This window comes from Bombus fervidus, chromosome 12 (genome assembly GCF_041682495.2).
Source record: "Bombus fervidus isolate BK054 chromosome 12, iyBomFerv1, whole genome shotgun sequence".
NCBI lineage: Eukaryota > Metazoa > Arthropoda > Insecta > Hymenoptera > Apidae > Bombus > Bombus fervidus.
The window spans coordinates 641,192-663,522 of NC_091528.1; the positions used below are offsets into that span (position 1 = coordinate 641,192).

Genomic DNA, 22,331 nt, shown 5'->3' on the forward strand with positions numbered 1-22,331 from the left:
TTAATGGAAAAATTAGGGAAGAATCGAAATACGTACAACTGTTCGTTTTTTATAAAAGAGAAGGAAGATAAGAACCACTTTGCAATCTAAAGTCGCGTCTAAAGTAGCTAGCTTTATAATCGTTTTCCCTTATATCTTGCTTTATTATATATTATGTATTATGTATTATATGTATTATATATTATATGTATTATGTATTATGTGTTATGTATTATGTATATATTATTAATTACAGTGACTGCAAAATATTCTACCATATTCATTATTTCATGACGAATTATTTCCAACAGAAATATATAAATTATATAAGTACAAATACTATTCTATGTATCCATTTCACTTGTTGAGAGAATTACGGACTGCTCGAATCACGGAGAAACATGATAAATAGAATTAAAAGAGGGAAAACTAATTGGTGCAAAGCATCAGTGCGAATTGATACATGATCATAAGGTATCGTATGCTGAATGATACAAACGATTCCTGAAGTGACAACTATCTGTAGCAGGAGCTACAAAACGCACTTTCAACGTTGTATAATGTTTCAAACCGCATAGTTTTAGCAGTATACATGCATGCGTTAAGTATACGGTCTCGGAACAACAAATGAAAATCAAAGCTTGCGTGTGAAAAGTCGAGGTGAGGAACTATGTAAGTGGTAGAAGTAATGGAAATACGTTTTCTGTTTTTATCGAAAATATCCACTTCTGCGCTTACATGGTTTGCCATTTCGACTCGTACATTACAAGGGAACACAAAATGATATATGCAAATTATCGTCTACTTTTACCTTCGTTATTTACCTTTGTTATTTTGTTCTTCGGTGGACGAAGGGGTTATTATTGTGACTTCGACTCGTTCCCCTAAATGAACATCGGAAGCAGTCGAATTCGACTCAGCTGGCGGTGGACTGGTCGATGATGTTTCTTGTGTCGGCTCAGGTTCTGTGACACCTGCTGACTCTCGTGCTGGTGAAGGTTCAGGTGTTGGTTCTGTGCTAGTCAGTGCCCGATTTAGACTAGGCGAAGGCTGTTCCGGTGAAGGGTCAGCCATGCCAGGCTGTGCATGATTGCGGAACAGGAGGTGCTGTAATTGAGCCTGTTGTAGGATCACGGGCAGCTCGTAGTGATGGAAGAAGTATAGCATCGAGTGCTAAAATTGGTAACAAAAATGTGGATAAATAAACTGACTACTTTTTACTCAGCTTTTTTTAATAACTTTCTGTGGAAGGATTGCATAAAGACTGACTCTGTAATAACCCTATATAACATATCTGTAATAACCCTCTGTAATAACTAACTCTAATTGTATGTCTCTAAATCTCGACCAAAACATCGAGATGATAATTTAAAAAGTTTTAGAAAGTCTACGAGATTTTTTCAAACGGTAAACGGTATCCATTTTTCCAATTGGAATTTCGTTTTCAATAATCGATTAATAAGGAAATTTAGCATCATTGATTTAATGGTGTATTAAAACTACGATATTTAGTTTGTAAATTTGTGGCGGTCACTATCGATAGTGTTAGATGGAATATAGGTACGAGGCACACGGCCTCGTGATATCGGCTGTTCAACGAGGTACACGCATGTGTGTGTCGCTCCTGCCCAACAAATTTATATGGAAATTCACCAAATTTGTTCTATACGGTTTCTCTCGTTCTCTCCGTGCCCTTCGATAGCCTTGCGTCATCCATTTCTCTTTATCCCTCTTCGTCATGCTTCTGAACTCACCACCTATCGCAATACCCCTATTCAACTGTAGTTACAAACATTCCACGCGTGTATATGTGGTATGAATAACTTCGCTGTTACCGTAGAACAAATAAGAAAATTTCTACTGATACAATGAAGCAAGATTGGCCATTTTTGCTCCATCGAAATTCACCCTCCGTTGCTAACATTGACAAAACTTGATTGGCCGAAATTGGCATAAAACAGAGAAAGTACACAATAATTATTGAATATGGTAAGTGACATCAAAATTCTATGATGCATTCGAACATCTTTCTACAAAATATCTGATAACAGTTACATTTGTCATCGTAACGTAATTCATCATAATTTATATCATAACAAATTGCTACTTTTTCTGAAATGTTTGTCGGTAGAATATATTTAGAACATCTATTGTACACGACTGTTGTGCAAGTGGCAAGAAAGAAAGAAACTTTAAGGTTAGTTCTATTATCTACCTTGTACTATGTTTTCGAATACTACGCTTTTATCCTACCCAATGATATCCATTTTCAGTTGAATGACCGATTCCATAAGTCACGTTGGTCAAGATAACACGTCATGTTAATCAAGATGCGATAAAACATTTACAAAGATTACTGATAACTTAGAAACAATAAAATTTCAAGTATCTATTACCGAAGATGGTAATGCAGTCTTTACAATCCTAAAGATCATTTTATGTGGATATCGCTCTGATCATTGAAATTTTTCAAAAAAATTTTTAAGTCGATTCGTGGAATACCAGTCACGGACTAACCCATAATTAACAAAGGACAAAGACAAATGTTCTCTCGATCCTTCATTTTCGCATGTTCTCGACGAATTATCGAAACGATATTGATCAATACGTTCGCGTTCGGAGCGACATATAAATGTCAAGATTCTTCCAAGCGGTGCAAATTGAAGATCCAAAAAGAAGCAACGTCGAAATGAAACGCGTAAACCGATAACTTAAGAAACGAAACGGTAGAAGAAAAGGAGGAGAGAAAAGAAGGGGAAAACCAGGGAAGGAAAAGAATTGGAAGAATGAGACAAACGCGGAGAGGTTGAATATGGAAAATAAATATCTCGAGACATCGGGCACCTGTCGTCGACATGAAGGAAATGGTATCCACGGTGATTCGTCCGATATAACGAAATGAATTTGCATCGTTTCAGAAAAAAGAACACATCTACGCGAGTGATAGAGTTGAACCGAGGCAGCTGCTATCGGTTAGGTTCGAGGAAAAAGGATGGCCAGGATAAAACGATAGCTAGAATGAAACAGGTTACCGAGGAAACCGGATTTTCGTTTCCTGGATAATCAACGCCGATGACATCGATATCGACCAGCATATAATCACGCCGCGGGGCTAATCGCCCCGATTCTCTCACCTATATAGAAAAGAAGCGAATGGTCGGATAAGTGAGGATGAGGATAAAAGAGAGAGGGAGGGAGAGAATAAGCGAGAGCGAGGTAGGAGTCAAAACGATTCGGTTTAACCGATCGTGTCTTGTTGCCCGGCGGGTTTTCGAATTTTCCCGTGGTCTGGCTTCTATTCATAAACTCGTTCCGGGGAAATAATTGCCGATCGTTGCTTGGCCGGCTGGTTGCTCTTGTTAACGAGCACCGCTTAACTATTGGCTGATATTAATCGCGACTAGGACAGGAATAAGTAACTTAATTTCAGTGCTTGAGGAATATTATCGAAATTCGCGATAGCTAGATCACCTGATGGTTAACCGGTCATTGAATATAACCCAAGACGAACACGAAAATCCTCGAGAAAAATATCGCTTCTGGAAAAGTGGTTTTTGAAATGATAAGATAGGTATGTACTCGTCTAAAATAGTATTCGATATACAGCGTATGTGATTTAAATAGTTTAATATTCTACATTAAACTACCTTCATCGAATCAAGCGATATTCGAATGAAAATTTGTTTGCATTTTTTCATAGAGGTATTGTTAAATTAGATATGCTGCAGATAAAGAAACAAAAACTTTGAAATACTTTCACGTTAGATTTAATCATCGATATATTTCCAGATTAGATTTAATTATCGACTATAAAGTGAAACAAAAACTTTTTTCAACACTTACTTTTTTCAAAAACTTACTTTTTTTTCTTTCTTGTTCTTTTTCTTCTTCTTTTTCTTTTTTCTTTTTTAAGAACAAAGATATTGGATTTGATTTTTATCCTATTGACGTAGTCTCGTTATTCATTTCAGATAACTACTTGACTATGTATTGCTTTTAAATGTACTAATTTTGGGCTTTTCTAAACATTCAACAAAACAGAAAATATTTGAACGCATTATAATTTGTTCTACATAATTTTTCATAAAATGATATTTCTTTATTAATTAGTTAAAAATATTTGATTATATATCAAACTAAATACGATCGACTTACCGTTACGTGTATTATTATTATTATTATATTATTTTCTTCCAAAAATATCCATTTACCCGCGTAAATTCGCGATCTGCTCGAGATTATTACGAATTCCAGCGTACTTTTAATACGCGATGGTGTCATAAAATGAATATTCCTTTTGTGAGCATATAACAGTCGAATCTGTTATTCATTCGTATCTTTTATCGGTTAATTAGCCGCTCCATTACACTTTAATGGTATTTAATTTTTCCACGCAAAATATATATACAGTACATACCGAACGCAATTATTAACGCAACAGCTAGCTATTGTAACGCCATTAGAGTAATAACTGTTAATACGCCCATCGCGATGATCTAATTATGATTCATTGCATTATCAAAATACGCTATCGAATCAGATTACCTAGGATATAATTGTTGTACTGAAAAATTTACTTTTTGGAAAATTCGCCAATTTTATTTACGAAAACGAAATGTTTACGACTACATAGTTAGTCTTTCTCATTTACCGATAAAATAATGGAAGGAAATCAATTATCAAGGTATGCTATATCGTTCATTTAATTTAAAATTTTTTCAGTAAAATTAAAATTTGCAGTCAACAATTAAGACGATTACGAATGACTAATACAGATACGATGCGAAGTAAATATTGATACGAAGAAAAACATGACGAAATATTGAGTTATACATTTAAAAAAAAATTGCAAAACATTTGTATTCGTGTTAAGTCCGCTCTTTATCAGATCTCCAAGAAACAGTAATTTCGAGGTGATAATAACAATTTCATCATCCATTGTTCTTATGGACTAATCTAATCAAACTGAACAAAACATACTCATTGCAGAGACTTAACTTAATCTTAGTCTCTTAATCGAAGATATGATCTCTTTTTCTGACGAAAGACAATACGATTGAATATGTAGATTAGATATATAACTAAATACATTTAATAACAAATTAATTTTGTATTATTAACGTATATCGATATAGAATTGATTATTTCATTATTATAACAGGTATTATTTTCGTAAAATATTATCAAGCTAGATGCCAGAAAAATTATAAATAACATCCGTGGGGATAAATAAGATTACGAATATCTGAAAATTTTCAAGAGTAAATGGACTTAATTCTGTACGTTATAAAGATGTATGTACAATGTATTCGGAGGGAGAAAGAGAGAGAGACAGACAGACAGACAGAGAGAGAGGAGAGAGAAAACTAAAGTAAAGGAGAAAACTAAAACTGAATGGTATTTATGCCCGCTCACTGAAATCCTAAGTTGGCATTAAATTATTCTCATTGATTGAACTGTCAGGTGCATTGTCCTGGTCGCGTTTACGTAACTTAAGTTTGAGCGATGGCAGGGTCTAGACTGCAAAGCAATGGCTCTTCATTCGCTATCGTTACTGTCAATAGCAGAACTTTCACCAGAAGCCACTGGAATTCCTTGTAAAATATTCGCCTTTCGTTTTATATTGTTCGAACTAACGGAAATCTATCCCCGAACATCTAATTATTAAATCTACCGCGAAAAGAACTCGACAATATAGCTCCCTATACACCGTGAACCACGACTCTTCTGGATTGCACATACCTCTTTTAATTTCTAATAAAAAGTAGCTATGTTGTATTTTCATTCAAATATTATAACAACGATTCAAAGTTTTAATCAACTTTGCATAAAATCTGCCTTTAGATAAAACATGAATGTGAAAAGATGTAACCAAAATTTTTTTCATTCGGTTACACTTATTTGAGCCACAATTAGTCTTTCTCGTCCATCAAAATGAATCAACCCTGTAACGTTCCCCATCATTATGGTTCTCATCGATTTAATTCAGCCGGCTTCAAGCGTCCAATCGAACGAGCTCTCGGCCGCACAAGAGAGAAAACATATTTTCACGCACGACGAACATCCGGGGCTAAGCAATTTGAAAGGCAAACACATTTGCAGCCCTCTTGAGAAATTCACGATCGATGTCAGAAAGGAGTGATCGATCGGTAGGCGGTAGACGCCAAAGGGGAAAAGTACTCCGTGACATAATTTCTAAACGCGTGTGCTCATTGTTTGTGCAGAGTTCTTTGATAACCACCTCGAACGACCACTACTGTTAAGTTCGCCAGGAACATATTTATTCGGCCGAGTATTCCTCAAGTAGGTCGCAAAGTATTCTTGATTAATGCGCAGGTTTTCAGTACTAACGAGAACAAGTGTTCTTGCGCTTTCTACTTGTATTCCTGTTGGAACCGCTTACGATTATTTTACCATCCACGGCTACTGCTCGTTTGCGTCTTAATCCGGAAATATTTTACCCAAATACACGCAATGCTAGACTTTGAGATATTCTCATATTTTTCTCTTGTTAAATCGGTATTTTAGAACTGTTTAACTAAATCTACTTTCTTTTAAAAAATTATTAACAACGTCTAATAAACGTAGGTCTCTGGTATCGTATCCTTTCTTTGTGCTTTTTAATTGTTAAGCAAGGGTATTGAAGATATACTACCGAAAAATGTCTGAGTTGCGAAGAAATGAAAAAATTATTTGCCTAAAAGTGTGTCTTGAGCGGCGATATCAGTTAAATCATAAAATAACAATAATAATAGTGTTTATTTGTAATTAACGGGTAAGAAAGCATGTAGTTACATGTTACTACAATTGATGATTAATAATTACGAACCGTGTTGCAAGTTAATAGTTTGAAAAAACGTAAAGATTTACAAAACAAGTCAATAGTATCACAAAACTGGTTAGCAATTATGCATACATAATATTTAACAATTTGAGGTAATTAGTTGGATAGGGTTCGGATTTAAAGAAAGTAGAGAAATGTAGAAGTTTACTTCGTGTAAGATATTAGGGAAGATGATCATGTTATGGTGCGCCGCTGCTCAACGGTCAATAACTCCAGACGCGATTGAATAATTTCGTAATCATGACAATACTAAGACATAGTTGTATTAGTTAAATATGAAGCGAACCTAAGAAACTTGGCTTATACTGATTCTATTTGGATAATTTTATTTTTGTATTAAAGAGATCAAATAACAAAAACGTGTTTCAGATGAGGACGAACTAAAGAATTATAGAGTACAGCGTACATAGTGCAAAAATATTGGGAAAAAATTTAGCGGTACAATAAATAAAGCCAAGTATTTTGTATGAGATATGAATTATAATACTTGTTGGCAGTGAACTTGAAAAGAAAGGTTGTTAGAAAAGAATATTCCACGATCGCGGATGCGGTTAACGATGGATACGTAGAGGCGAGTTTACGATTGAAGTGAATAACAATTCCAAACACAATATAATTCTAATTTCTAATCTGTTTCTGGTGCATTATTGAGTAAATCTATCAAGATCCCTCTACAGGATAGTTGCATCTTTCACACACGCAATTACTCGATAAATCTTGAGGTAGTCGACAAAAAGTAACATTTTTTGTGCAAGAAGACAGAAGAGATACCATTTATAAAGAGGATAAAAATTAACGGACCAAAGTGGGATCTCTGAGGGACACCTAAGAAAACAGCAATTGCCTTCGAGTAGCATTCATTAAATTTAACAATTTGAAGCCTGTTAGAGAGGTAACTATACTGTATAACTAGGATAGGTTAACACTGAAGCCAAGGGATTTACGTTCTAAAATAAGAATGACATGGCTAGCAGAGTCAAAAAGGCTTTACATAAACCAATATAGATCGAATCCACTTGTAACCCATTCTCGATTAAGCATGAGGTGAAATGTTGAACTAGAGACAAAGTCATGTTTTGTTTGTCAATTATTAAATTTTTAAGATACAGTAGGATATAATTAATAAATTTCGGTTGTCTTTTATGGTCTGCATCTAAATATTGATTGATTGATATTATAAGAATGAGAATTTAAAACAAAATAGCATTACAGTAGAAATCTGTATTACAACATGTAAACATTGTACTTTCATCATTTTTGCTCTGTGAATATTATTTCGTAGATGTCTATTCTCCATAGTCATCGAACAATATAATATGCAAGAAAATTTTTACACCAACCATTTATCAGAAAAAATACTTACCTGTATGAAAAGCCAAGATGTAACAAGGGCCAAGCTGCTATACTGCCCATTAAATCGATAATGATATGCGTAGAAGGAGAAGTGATAGAGGTAAAAAAATCTGAAACAAAAATTATTTCGTCTATAAGAAGAAAGCATACGATTTTACTTTTATGTATTATATCGTATTTCTATCAGCATCAATGTTATTTAACAGATTATATAATTCCCCGATATTTACAATATAGCGGTAGCCGTGCAACAACATGGACGTTTTATCGATCAAATCATATCAGGTTCCTGCCTATTGAAATATCAAAGCTGGCGCGTTATCTGGGACGTCATTAGTATGACTGGAAAATTATAAGTAATGGCATGTTTACAATTTTTCTCATGATTAAATTTTTATACACAAAACTAAACGAAAATTCCATCCGAAATTAAAATACGAAATAACAGTTTCTAATAACAACATAGCAATATAGCATTTACAACATCGCCGTTTAGATAAAAGAAACTGATAGCACATTTAAAACAATAACGATTTACTTAATAATAGTGATACTCAGTGAAGAATGATTGCGGAAAATATTTAATAATCAGATTTAATAAATATATTATTCGTAATCGTTGCAGTTACAGCAGAGCAGAAATATTGTAAAAACACATAAAGATAGCTACGTAGTAATGTTACTAACTATTAAGTAATGACCACCTATTTATTGTAATTTATCGAAACGTTTTTGTATCGTTATAAACAGGTTATTTCATTTACTAACGTCCATGGGGTAATAAAATATTTTTAAACCGGCGAAACTTTCCGATTTCGCGTCTCGAAAAATCATAAAGTTCTTTCTCATCGCGTCAAGAATTAATCCACCTCTAGTTTATGGTAAATAAAACACAGAAACATTTTATCTCTTAATCTTCTTCTAACTTAATTACTTATTACGGTATTTCGTGCTACCTCGTTCGATGAACAAAGTCGCAAAGATTTTCCTTCATAATGGTTGCTTGCAACTGTCCGAAACAAGATTTTAATTTGTTTGTTGAAAAATTTACACAGTAACTAGCAATTTATAAATTCATTATTAGAGCAATTAACTTACTTTACTAACTCAAAGAACGTTCCATTTATTTCTTATCTCTTAGTAAAGAATGAGAAGCACTGATCCATAGAATATTGAAAGTTTTTTCGTGCCAAATTTCGTGTTTTCCTCAATGATCATAAAAAGGACGTAGGATGACTTTTTTTACTTTCCGCCTCATCTTACGGTGGCCCTCGAGGTGATAAGGGAGGGGTTGTAATCAAGTGATTTTTACGAGTAGCTGTTACGGGGTAGCCAATATTTGCGGTTCAGGGTGGAGTTCAGAGTGCAACGCCAACCTTAAGTGAGGAAAAGGTGGCACGCGAGGAAAATGACAAGAAAAATGGTTATCGTATACACCCTCGATAAATAATCTGACTAATTTTCTAACATTTGTGCTGAAAATTTCTTTAACTTTCCATAGCGCACCGTGCTAACCCATAAAATTTCTAGTAAATCTGCGGAGATCGCGATCCCAAAAATTTCATTACAGATGGTGATGTATCTGCTGACTAATTTACGCGATGCAGCGCCATTTTTGCATGACATTTCCTTTCCCGTTAGCAAGTTATAAAACGTATAGGAAATAACAGAACAAAACGTCTAATATCGAACGTTTACGATATCTTCCAAGTTTAACGAAAATGACATATATCATTAATTCTTGACAAGCGATATGCAGAAATATTTGTTATATTCAACCGATTATCATTATGCCTCGGGTGTGTATTCATGAAAACTTTATGATGAATTTAATCCTGAAGTAACTAATTTTACATATTAATGATAACGTGATAACGACGTTGTAGCGAAGTTGTTGCATAATTATATTCGACGTTCTGTATGAATATTAAATGTATTCAGTTTAAATAGTTATAATTAATCATATGCAACGTACCGGAGACCTAGGAAAATAGACTACAACGCGAAAATGCTACGAGCAAATATCCTTAAACCCTCGCCCGCTAAATTTCTTATTATCATTTATAAATATAAAATAGTCAACGGTATAAAAGAAAAGCAAGAATACAATATCAAGCCGATGTTATCATTGACTTTGTCATTGGTGATAACAGATTAAACTTTACACATGTTTGGAATACATTGGTAGTCGTTACTTAAACAACGACTATTTGTCCATAAACGATTCCATCTCAACGTACAACTCTGCCGAAATCTTACATAGTGCGAATTTATGTACGTCAAGCAACGGTCCAAAAGCGTTCTGTATTACGTTTTACGATGCTGTCAGTCGTAAAATACAGTTTAGGCGTCTGGTCCATTCCGATTTTCGGTTTAATACGCAAGTTACACGAACATCTAGTACATCGAAATAATCATCAAAACCAAGGATATGTAACCTAGATCACACGGCATAACGGAAGCAAACCTTTCTAGTTTTCTTTCGTATATAATTCTGCAGAAGCAATGAAATATTTACAGAAGTTGAAGGATTTCATTTTCCCGAGTATATTTATTGAAAAAGTAATATTTTTGGATATATCAAGCAGAGTGATAGTTCGTAACGGATATAGAAAGAATAACATGTTTATTATTATTTTAATAATAAATTTATCTGTGATATTAATTTGCAACATCGACTAGTCGACGAACCAAAGACACTATATTTGTTCTAGTAGATACTACCAGTCAGCCAGCCTTGGCCAGACAACGAGAAATTCGTCCGAACGGATGATACATTCTCTACGTTTGCATAACAGGATAATTCGATTTTAACGTAAGCGCCGAAAAAGTAGAAAAAGTGGAAAAGCATAAAGATAGGAGGATAGAGTGCAGAAGGAAAAAGGATAAGAAAGAATGCACGTTCAAAATCCCGAGTTACGTATTCCGGGGACATAGCCTCTAAAGTGTCCCACGCTCAGGGAACCGCAACCATCCGACGACGATTCATACGTCTTTCCCGAGAATGGTAAAGGTAAAGAGGGGACTGGAGACTCTCCAAACGCATTCTGAATTCAGTGAATAGCACTGCCCCTTCTCTGGATCGCGAGAAGGGATACCTTAGGACCTTGACGTAAGATTTTTACAAGTTACCAAGTTCCGGTCCATTCCTTTGAATTTTCTCGCACGATAAATCCTATCATTATCGTATCAGCTATTTACCTACGTATCTTTAAATGGCTCGACGATTCATTTATCGATACACTTATACGATATCTATCGAGAAACAGAAGTAAATTCTTTTATTAGCTTCAGAAGTAAGCTACGAAATATTCGTTTAATATTGATATTTAAGAAAATCATGGTTTGATAGAAATATTGAAATAGAGGTACAACTGCAGATTTGTAATTTGCAATTTGCAGTTCATCGTTTCCGAGCAGTGAAGATTTACGATGCAATATAGGGGTCTCTGGGTGGAGCAGATCACACGAAATGGTTTCGCCAGGGTGTACTTTGTCTTTCGTTCACTTTCTCCGAGGGCACAATTCATGATAGCCCAACATACCGACAATGGATTTACGATACACATCAGCCGACAGTTTCCTATAAAATAGCCGCTCTGAAATATCGAGATGGCCCGTATTTAATTCACTTCGGGCAACATTTTGCGTAATCCGGAGAATAAGGAACAAACAAACTTCTAAATATACCAGTGAACGTGAAACAAAAGACAACGTTGCGTAACGCTGATGCGGTTAAAAGAAAGCTGGCTTTCAATAGACGAAACGGATATCCTTCAGTGTTTTCCTATACAATGATTCGGAGTATTATCTCCTTCTGCCCGGTATATTACCAGAAAATGGTCATCACTTGGTAGAGCGACAAAAAGATAAAGAAAAATGAAAACCGGAAAAAGGGAAACGGTAAAGTATATTGTGATGATGTAAATATACGAAAATGAATGGTTTTAGATAGAGACAAAACAGCCAAGAGAACAAAAAATAAAGACGAACGAGAGAGAAAAGAAGAAGAAACAGAAAAAGAAGAAGAAGAAAAAGAAAAAGTAGAGGAAAAAGAAAGCAAGAAGGGCTATTCAATGGGGGGTGTGACCGTCTCCATAACTGTACGGTCCACTCGACTAACGTAAGTATATTGTCAATCAATCCACGGTATAAAAGCAATCTGAGGTTCGGTCGACGGGGTGGCAAGATCCCGTGGGGCGTGGATGGGCCGATCGAGCCAAGGATCTAAGGAACAAGAGAAAGGAGAGTGGCTCTGGAAAGGAAGAGAGTAAAGAGTGCAAACAATCCCCCCTTGGTCCTAAGAGAAGGAACGAACGGGAGAGAAAAGTTGATAGAAAAGGAGAAGTTCTTTACTCTGACCACTCGAAGGGCCCTGCCCAACAAGTAGGATGAAACGAAACTCCTGCCAGGCTCTGATACCTATACTTATACTCGGTGGGCACGAGTATACGTGCGTCGCGAGATATGTGTGCCGTATATAGCAAACGACCAGCGTAACCAAACGCTATAGCCGATGCTAGGATATATCTAAAAACGTCGCTGGAAGACCTCGATGTTCTCGGGAAGGTGACGTCTCCTGCTCATGCCGAGTTCCGAGTGCTAAGAAAATATATCGATTCGACCAGCAGAAAAGGCAATGATAGGAATAAAAATTCTCAGATTCGTGGATTTTCTTTCGATAGTTCGTTTGAATTTATCGATTACCAAAACAGGCATTTAAAATTGACTCGTTTCAAGTCTGACGAATCGGCCGTTTTGATTTATAAAGATTTTAGTTAATTCTCTTTCTTTCAAAGAATAGAAACGTGGCAGGATTTTCCGATCAACCTAATTTGTATATAGCATAGTTCCCTTTAAGAAGATGCTCGAAAAAAGAACAACGATGAAGAAATAAAGGCGGCGATACCGACAGAAACAACTCCTATCTAGGTAAGATAACGTAGATGACTTCAACCATGCACCAGCAAATAAGGTTACACATCCCGTATAACCCGACGAGAAGTTGTCTCTGCAGCGTCCAACGGAGAATGGGCTGGAGTAGCGGAAAATGAAATAATATCGGCGCAAACACACGGGTCTGGACGCCAAAAAGGCCGTGGAGAATAAATACGTAAGAGAGTTTATGGATGTAACGGTGGGAAAAGGATATTGGAAAGAAGAAGAAGAAGGAGAAGGAGGGGGGAAGAAGAGGTGGAGGAGGAGGAGGAGGAGGAGGCGAAGAGAAATTGGAAAGCAGGGAACGGAGGAAAGACGAGATACGTCGTGGGATCGTACCACGTGGCAAAGCTCTTTGGATACCGTAGGTTTTTCGACGTTGAGACGGCCAGCAAATCTGGATAATGTATTTACAGAATCTTACGTTGTGACCCGCTGCAGTCACGTAAAAATTGCTCGTGCCATCTTTTTACAACGTCCTCTCGATCCTCGAACTCGTAGTTCGCATGATAAATTTTCTTATCGGATATTGAAAAACAACGAATGCGAATTCGGATTTATAGACTACCGTGACAATATAAAAAAGACGAAAAATACGAAATAAGATCTAAGACCACTCTTTGAGAATTGTTAAAGCAGATACACGAACCTCATGAAATCCGTTGAGTGCGATAGAATGATCTCTTTCAGGCGTGTTGAGCAAGCAAGGCGTAGTAAGTAAGAATCATTAATCATGCGCTACCACCTGTGGACCACCTCGAGTTACACTCGAGAAGTTCGAAAGAGAGGGACGAAGAAGAATGGAGTGGCACGAAAGCAGCCTCCCAAAGCTCGTGCCAGTTATTGTACGGCTGGCAGGTTTATCCGGCCTTTAATGCGTCCCACTGCATTATACCAGTTATATACAAGGTCCGTGCTGTAATAATACAGAATAGAACGTGGAAATTGTTGATTATTCCACGGGAGTATACCGGATTACCGTACACCATGGCGTTGAATGTTACATCATGCTTCTGGAGTCAGAAAAAATGGCCACGGTAGCACAGTTACACATTCTATTCTACGAGGACCAAAACCACTTTTACAATTTTATTATCACTTCCATTTCGTTCTTGCGAAGAAATATTTGATATCCCAAGCAACCTGATAGAATTCAAAAAACATTGATATTTTACATGTGTAAACCTGTTTAATCTATCGAAATGCAGTTAGAGAACTCCGGCGTACCTAGCATCGTAGAAACCAACATTAAAATTGATCGAATCGAAATGGACATTAGAAACTTCCGATAGAACATCTACATATGTACGCAAGTCACGAAACTCAAAACTTTCTCTAAAATGCACGAGATGGTAATCAACTGTCCCAAAGGATCACATCGATTGCTAGGGAAACGAGGATTCCCTTACGCATTTACGAACTCGTGACGGTCGCGAAGCAGATTCAGGAAGATCGATGATACGATGATCTGATAACCGTACGGTATGTCGTTAATATTTGATCGAGCTACGTCCAGAAACTTTGCGGTCACGCGTTCAGTTCGACGATCGCGATCCTTCCACTCACGGGACGATCGAATGTGTAATTTCCTCGCTATCTTTAATGAACAATTATCTTTAAAACCCAAACTGAGAAATATATTTCTCGAATACGCTGGATAGTGAATATTTGCACCGAATTTTTGTGTATTTTCCAGTTGGTTTTCTGAAAAATGAGATTGAAAGAGCGAAATTAATCGCAGAGCGAATAACGGTTAATATCTAAAGCAGCCGGTGTAGGTTAAAGCTAGTTTCCATTAATACACACCAGAAGAATAAACCGTTTTATTGTAGGTGTAAAAAAGCTTTCGCGACTACGTCGATTGCAAGTTAATCGTTTTCCGTAGGTCGGCTTTTACATCACCGAATAAAGTAAAATTGCTTATTTTCCCGAGACGATAGAAGGCAATAGAACCATAAAACGCGTCTTTGTAGGCAGCATAGTGACCACTTGGAAGCGGTGGTGTGTGGCTGAATTAGAGTTTAAGAGATCGCTAGCTATTGGCAAGCTGCTCGTGCAAATCGTCAACGGTCTCAATTGGATGAGTTTCCATGTCTTTCTAAACGATTATAAATACTTTCGAACATTCGAACGAATTTAACACGTCCACTCTTGAAATCGATTTACAATATCCCGATTTTTTACACATCTTTTTTTCACTTAAATTTAAACATACAAAACGTTAGATTAAAATCCTCGAAAATGTCTAAATTGTGAAAATTGTTTATGTAGAATCTATTATTTACTGGTCCTTAGTTTAATAATATTACTAGCCAATAAATGAATATCACACAAGATATGTAAAATAAATATAACATAAGACACCCTCTTTGCCTCCCTTTTCATGGTAGACTCGTTTTCTAAATGCGTTGAAAAAAGCCAATCGCTAGGTGGTATATGGAGTGATACGAGCGGTGCATTACGTTCCACTACCGGAATTTCACTTGTCATTAGATGACTTTTATCGCGTAACGTATAAAATCGATATCAAAACCTCGTACCTTTTTGTTCACTGAATAAGAAGCACTTCTTCTAATGACATTAACAATCGATCAAAAATTCAAATTAATTACGAATCTGCCCTGTAAAAGCATTTTATATCTCTGCAAAAATACCTTATTAAGGAAACAAATATGAAATGGTTAACCGATGAGCGTTCACATTAGCAACACAATCTCCACGAAACGAAAATAAAAAGAACACCATGCATCTGGTAGATTGCTAGATAAGCCATTTTCATGGAAGCATAGCAGAGGAGAGCAGAGGAGAGCAGAGTCGACAACGGCTTTCGTTGCGACGTGATACCACTCCACTAATTAGACATTAGCGCAACAAACAACCCCAAGGTACCGTGTACCTTGCTTCCACCCTGTCAACCACCTCCAGAAACCGCCCCAATCCTCCGGGCGGAATGCTCAAGTTACAAATTAACTTGCAGAGATCATCCGTTTCCACCTCGACGCTCACCGACGCCTATTCGGATCTCTCAGAGTTCGCTCCGGTGGAAATTCAAACACAGACAAAAAAAGAGAAGCGACACGATCCTGCGCATCCACGACTAGTGCTCTTTCCGTTAATGTATTTTAAATCTGCAGTATACGGCCGTGAAAGAGACTAAATCCATACCTCGAATCAATCTTTCTTACGAATATAGTATCGAAAAAATTTTCGAACACAATTATATTGTTGGCTTGTTAGAAGAGTGACAAAAAATCAGCAATTTAACATAATCGCACGATCAAATTATATTATTTAAGAAGAAAATCGTGACGGCTTAACCATTTTCGAAGATTGAAAGCTTTGAATAACTTAACTTTCCTTATTCGCGTTTCGAGTAATTTATACCTTATTCTTATCGTGAAAAAGATACAAAAAATATAATAATAACAATCCTACAAATTACAAATCTACAATCAAGTCAATTGCAAGGTATCGTTAATCACGACGAAAGTTCTCAGAATTATCGTTTTCGTGGTTCAGGGCCACAAGAAGGATGACGTGTTAACAAGTAAGAAATAACTCGATTACACAAGATATTTTCAATTTGATCGCTCCGACGCTCTCGTAATTTCTTCCACATTTTTTCCTTCGTTTCTTGTTTTTCTTCCTTTTTTCTTTGCCTCTCGGTAGACTAGACAAGATAACTATGACAAATGACGAATCATCGAGGCGTTTCGATTACGCGAGAAATCGGAAAAGTAACGAGGATTTTATCGATATGCGAGAGCACGACAACCATTGAACCCCATGGAAACGCCGCTTGTGAGCTATGCTACAATGCTACATATCTTCGCGTTCGGAGGCTTCGGATGTTAAGGTTCAGACGAGAAGAAGGAAAACGGGAGAAAGATAGTGAAGCAGCTTGTAACCAAAGAGCCGTGAGAAATTCGAGAAAGAATGGGTGGATCGAAGGATACCAATTATGAAAGAAATCACGGCTGACCGCGTTTAAGATGTGAAATTGCGTCCATTTTTGCCCTCAGCTTCATTAAGGACTTCGAATCAGCGATAGAAGAGAAAAGAAAATAAAACTAGAGGAACATATTTTTACCATTGTTGGTCTTTTTAACAAAGCTATTGTTCTCTCATAGATAAAGAAAAACGTCGTAATCATTAGTTAGGAGATACTTGTTATGCCAGGTCGTCGCATAAAATGATTTTTTACGACATAAATTCCGAAAAGACATTACAATTCATTCGACGGTTGGGTTTTGATTCTAACGAAGAAACAAAGAATTGTCCAAGCTGATCAAGTACACGCAAGTTCACGGCAAAAGCGTTTCGAAAAATACCGTAGAAGTTAAAGAGCAGAGGATAACCGGATTTTTATAATTGAAGGAAGCTTCGACCGTCTGGGTGTGACCGTACCCTGGCAACCGAGCCAAGGCTTTGCCTTCACCGAACCTTAGAACTGCAAGAAATGCGAACGGTAGAGGGGATGAAATTGAAAAGAGGAAAGCGGAAGAAGAAAAGCGTAAGGGAGAGAAAGAGAGGAACGAAGGGGAACCTACAATGCTCTCTCTACTTCCACCGATCTTCCCTCTCCACAATCACCCCTTCGTAATTAACCTCCATTACGGCAGTTTTCTGTTACTCAGCCATTCCTGTCCGAACAGTCCCCTCCTGTTAACCACCCCCTGTTCGATCCACCAGAGGGATAGAGTTGCCTGTTTCCTAGGAAGCAGTAGATATCGGTTATAGTTTATTATTCTTCTAATGGAAAGCAGCAGACATCCTCCTAGTCCTTCTTTCCTCCCGCCAATCCAACAACCACTCTTCACCCCGTTCATCGTATTCATCGTCGTCGATGTCTACGGTATGGTAGTGTCGTAATCGTCTTACGCTTTCCGAGCAAGCTCCTAATTATCGCGAACTCCGCCTCGAGATACATTTCCATGGATATCTGGTACGGAGAATTGCGGATTTTCGGAGTATGCGAGATAATTAGAATTATAACGAATAATTGGGAGTCGCGACTCATTGCTCGAGTAAGCTTTAACTCTGTCTTTTGACTGTCTTCTAACCGGTGAAACACCGGAGCCGGTTCTCAATAGCCTCCTAATTATCAGCAATATTAACACTTATATGAATTTACGTAATAAATGAATTTCTCGATTTCAATTACACTCGTGTCAAACGTGTATACGATACGTTACTAAATATTTTAACGCTACAACTAGCGAACTAATTCTTCACAGTAATTTTATGGATACATAATATAAATCATATACTCTAATCTATAAATTTTGATCGAAACTTTTTCCAATTAAATCGTAAGTAAACGCTAACGATATGTGATTCGTGGCGAGCATAACATTTTCTGCTCCATGATTGAAGAAATTGGAAAAAAACATCGCGTAACGATGGAAGAGCAAATATCAAGGAACTAGGAGAAACTTTGGAGTATCCGGCAAGATGAAGGAACCATGGCGAGAACTTCTTCGGCTGAAAAGCTTCCGTATCGGTATTTATACGTTAAAGGGTGGCGAGCCGGAGGGTGAAGGAGGAAAGGGAAGCACGGCGCCATTACTATGCAAATAGATTCAGAGTGACACGACGAGAATGGGCCATACCCCGGTGCACCTAACTGGCGCCCGTCAGGACACCATTTAATAGTGTAGTTTCGCCTGCACACGCCGCCGCACTCGCCAACCGAGCGCCACCCACTGGTCGAGCCACCCACATCACACCTCCCCGCACCCTCCGTGCCTCTCGCTTCCGCCATCGCAACCACCAGGCCAGCGTCACCAAGCCCCCGATACAGGTAATGAAATTGTCCATGCATGAACCGAGGGGGTGGCAAACGTTTGTTCTGCGATCGAGCGAATACGTCGTTGCGTGCCTTTTGCGCAGCGAACCAGATTCCCGAGGATTTGCAGGAATTTCAGGTACACAAATGAGTGCCTATACGGCGCGTACACGCTCGCGTCAGAAACGCGATCCGACGCGACGTCACGGTTTTGAAACGGGTATATGGCCATAGCTAGGTCGAGAGGAGACGGTGCCGGGACACGTAATACTACGTACACAGAATCCCAAAGGATGGATGGAAATAGACGTGATAAAAATATAAACGAGATGATGAGAGACGAATCGCGCGAGCAACACGGAACATCACGAAATTCCTCCACGGTAGATTTGCAGGCCGCTTTTGCGCATCCACCGCTGCTTCCGCCTCTACTAATGGCTTCCGTTTCGTTTCGTTTCGTTTCGTTTCGTTTCATTCCGTTCCATTCCTTCCTTCTTTTATTTATTTAACCAGTGCTGCTGTTCGCACGGTAAGATTTCGTCTTCCTCTGGAGGTATAGCAGGATGATGTTTAACAGGAAAATGTACACGTGTAGACTTTGGATTTTAAGGTGGGGTAAGGGGCTACGAGAGAAATAAGTGTGTGCAGCGGTGGAAGGAAAGCTTTCGCGTGAATTTTTTTTATTTATCTACAAGAAAATCACACGGGGAGAATATGATAAGCCCATTTCTGTTGATTTTCTAAGTTTGATATTCTTTTAAAAGAGGGCAAGTATATATTCCGATATAACAGAATCGGAGATTACTAGAAAAGTTATTCGAGATAGAATTCTATAGCTTTAATTTCCAAAATTGCTTTGCGACAACAGCTCCTAATTTACCGCTTTAATTCGTTTAGACGCATTTGAACGCATTATTATTTTCATTACTTACGCATATAGAACGAATCGTATGTGGCACGGAAATAAAATTGATAAAAATATACACAAGGTGATGAGAGATGGATCACGAGCGACAACACAAACATCACGAAACTTTTGTACAGTAGGTTTCCCTGCTTGTTTGCGCGCGCGTATTGTATTATCCGCTGGTTTGTTTTCTCTTTGTTTGACCACGTGCGATTTTTAATATAATGAATCCTTGCGCGAGCGGTCTGTACAAATACAAACCTATGATTTTAAACATTACACACGGACGTGTGATATCAAAAACCAGATGTAAAAGAACATGACGTTCCTCCGTAACATTATACGTTAGTTTTATAAAACAGAGAAAGCAAGAATTGCGATCGATCTAGATATCGATTAAATTCTAATGTCTTTTTCTAGGTATATAAATTTAATATCAAATATCAAAAATAACAATTAAGGGAGTTTGTTCGGTAATGTTGTGACAATTTAAATTATTTATACAGGATACTTATTTGCGTACATTGTCGTAATTTGTAAAGCCTAACTTTGTCTCATTGAAAAATGATACATTTCCCATTAACCAGTCGTAGATTTTTCTGTTTAATTGCTGCGTTTAATTAGGACCAATATCTGTTCGGATTCGGTATTTCGCTATTTGCTAAACGCTCGTAATGAATAATCCTTTTTCAATCCAACTTAATACTCAATAGAATTTAATATCGATTGTCAAAAACGATAGAATCTTCTCAAACAATTCAATACGATAGTAATCTCTATTACCCAAATATTTCGCTATTCAAATATTCTATCATTTACACAGTGCGGTATATTCTTCTTTCCATTGCTTTAATATAAAATTGATATTACGCAAGTGCTTTCGACAGAATTAACGTTGTCCTCGATCGAGCTAGGAACACAAGTACATATATATATATACGCTCCTTTATTTTCACCTTTATTTATCACTTTAATTACAATATTCTATGTATAACATGTATATTTAGGTACGTGATAAAGATTGATAATTTTAGTATGAATAAAAGTGCTCGAACAACAGGCCATGGTTCCCAAGTGCAACAATATTTTTCAGAATGATTGTCTCTGTTTAAAATGAGTGTTCTAAATCTTAGGGACGATGGCATACGTCTTGTAGACGCATGAAAATGTATCTCGCGATGAACATTTATAGTCTTCTCGCGATGGGAGCGATGCCATTTTGAATTACGCATACCATGAATAAACAGGAATTTCATTTTGACGATGTCGTAAAACTTGGTCCGGGGCCGCGTGCATTTCCAAACTTCTGCCGAGCCGATGCTTTTGATGACACACGAAATTAAATATGCAGACACGCTGGCAATATGTGTTTCGACGAATACTCTTTCCATTGGCGATACTTTAAACAGACACGATACCCGGGGGCTTGTCAAATGAGATATTTATCGGCGAACGTATATTCCACTTATTTAGGATTAATTAAACATTAAAGAGACAACCTATGCTTGCCCGAAAATCCCATGAACGTTCTCGTTCGAATCAAGCTTGATTTCCCAATCGTTCGCGTGCATAACAGAAATTTAAGAGCATCGTTCGCATTTTATTATGCGCTAACCACTTTTATTTGAACATTTCAGCGGGGCACGGTAGCCGTGATCCAGAACAAACGAGCTCATAAATCTATGGTACGGTATTTACCAGTAAACGTTATAAAATTATTTCGATAATCGTCTTAATTCCTCGCGATGATATTCGGCGTTACCGAAAACGGAAATCAAATGAACTTTAAAAGCACTGGACAAGCGTTGTAGGCGAATGAAATATTAAAACTCCGCGAAACGGTTCATAAAATTTAGCGATATCGTTGCGGATCGATCCTCTCTCCCCGGGTCCGGTACCGGTCCAAGTTAATTTGTTACAGAATATTCCGTCCGTTTCGCCTGTTTCATTTTGTCCCGGCTCGCTCTTCGAAATGATATTTGCACTTCGCGGAGGTTGCCCCGGCGATATTAATATTTCAATATTAACGACTTTGGATTACCGCGCGTACGTTCCTCGACTGAGGAAAAAAGACACGTATTCGACTTGTCTTGGGTATTTTCAGCTACCACGGATCGTATTAAAAAGTTGCTTTCCGAGGAGGGAGTTGAGAGCGGTTAAAGATTTTCAGAAAAGTGACGAAGAGTGCTTAGAGTACAGGAGCCATCGAGGGTGCTTCACGAGTCCCGGATAGTCAGACTGCGCTAGCTAACAAGTACGTGGAACTTTTGAGAGTGATCGATTTACTGTGCTCGATATTCTTATAAACGAGAGGTGTGTCGAAAAGTCAACGAAAAGAAAAGTGAGAAAATTGGCGTAATCGAACGTAATCGAGAATATAAACAAATTTCATTTCCAATGACCATTTACCTTGTGGTTGGCCCTACATTTGTTGTCTCTCGTTCGTAAAGTCGATTACATAGCAAATAAGTAATTGGTTATACACTGTCAAAACTAAGACGAAAAAAGAGTAAGGGAACCGC

General features: G+C 37.4%; 1 protein-coding gene across 2 annotated transcripts in view; it reads right to left on the reverse strand.

Annotated features, from left to right (window-relative positions):
* LOC139992931 (membralin) overlaps window positions 1-22,331 on the reverse strand; it is a 65,663-nt gene that overhangs the window by 3,585 nt on the left and 39,747 nt on the right. For both annotated transcript variants that reach the window (XM_072014248.1, XM_072014247.1), the window contains exons 11-12: window positions 8,187-8,286; window positions 804-1,152 (exon numbers count right to left, since the gene is read on the reverse strand). In XM_072014248.1, coding sequence (XP_071870349.1) covers window positions 804-1,152; window positions 8,187-8,286 — 449 coding nt within the window. The remainder of the gene's footprint in view (window positions 1-803; window positions 1,153-8,186; window positions 8,287-22,331) is intronic.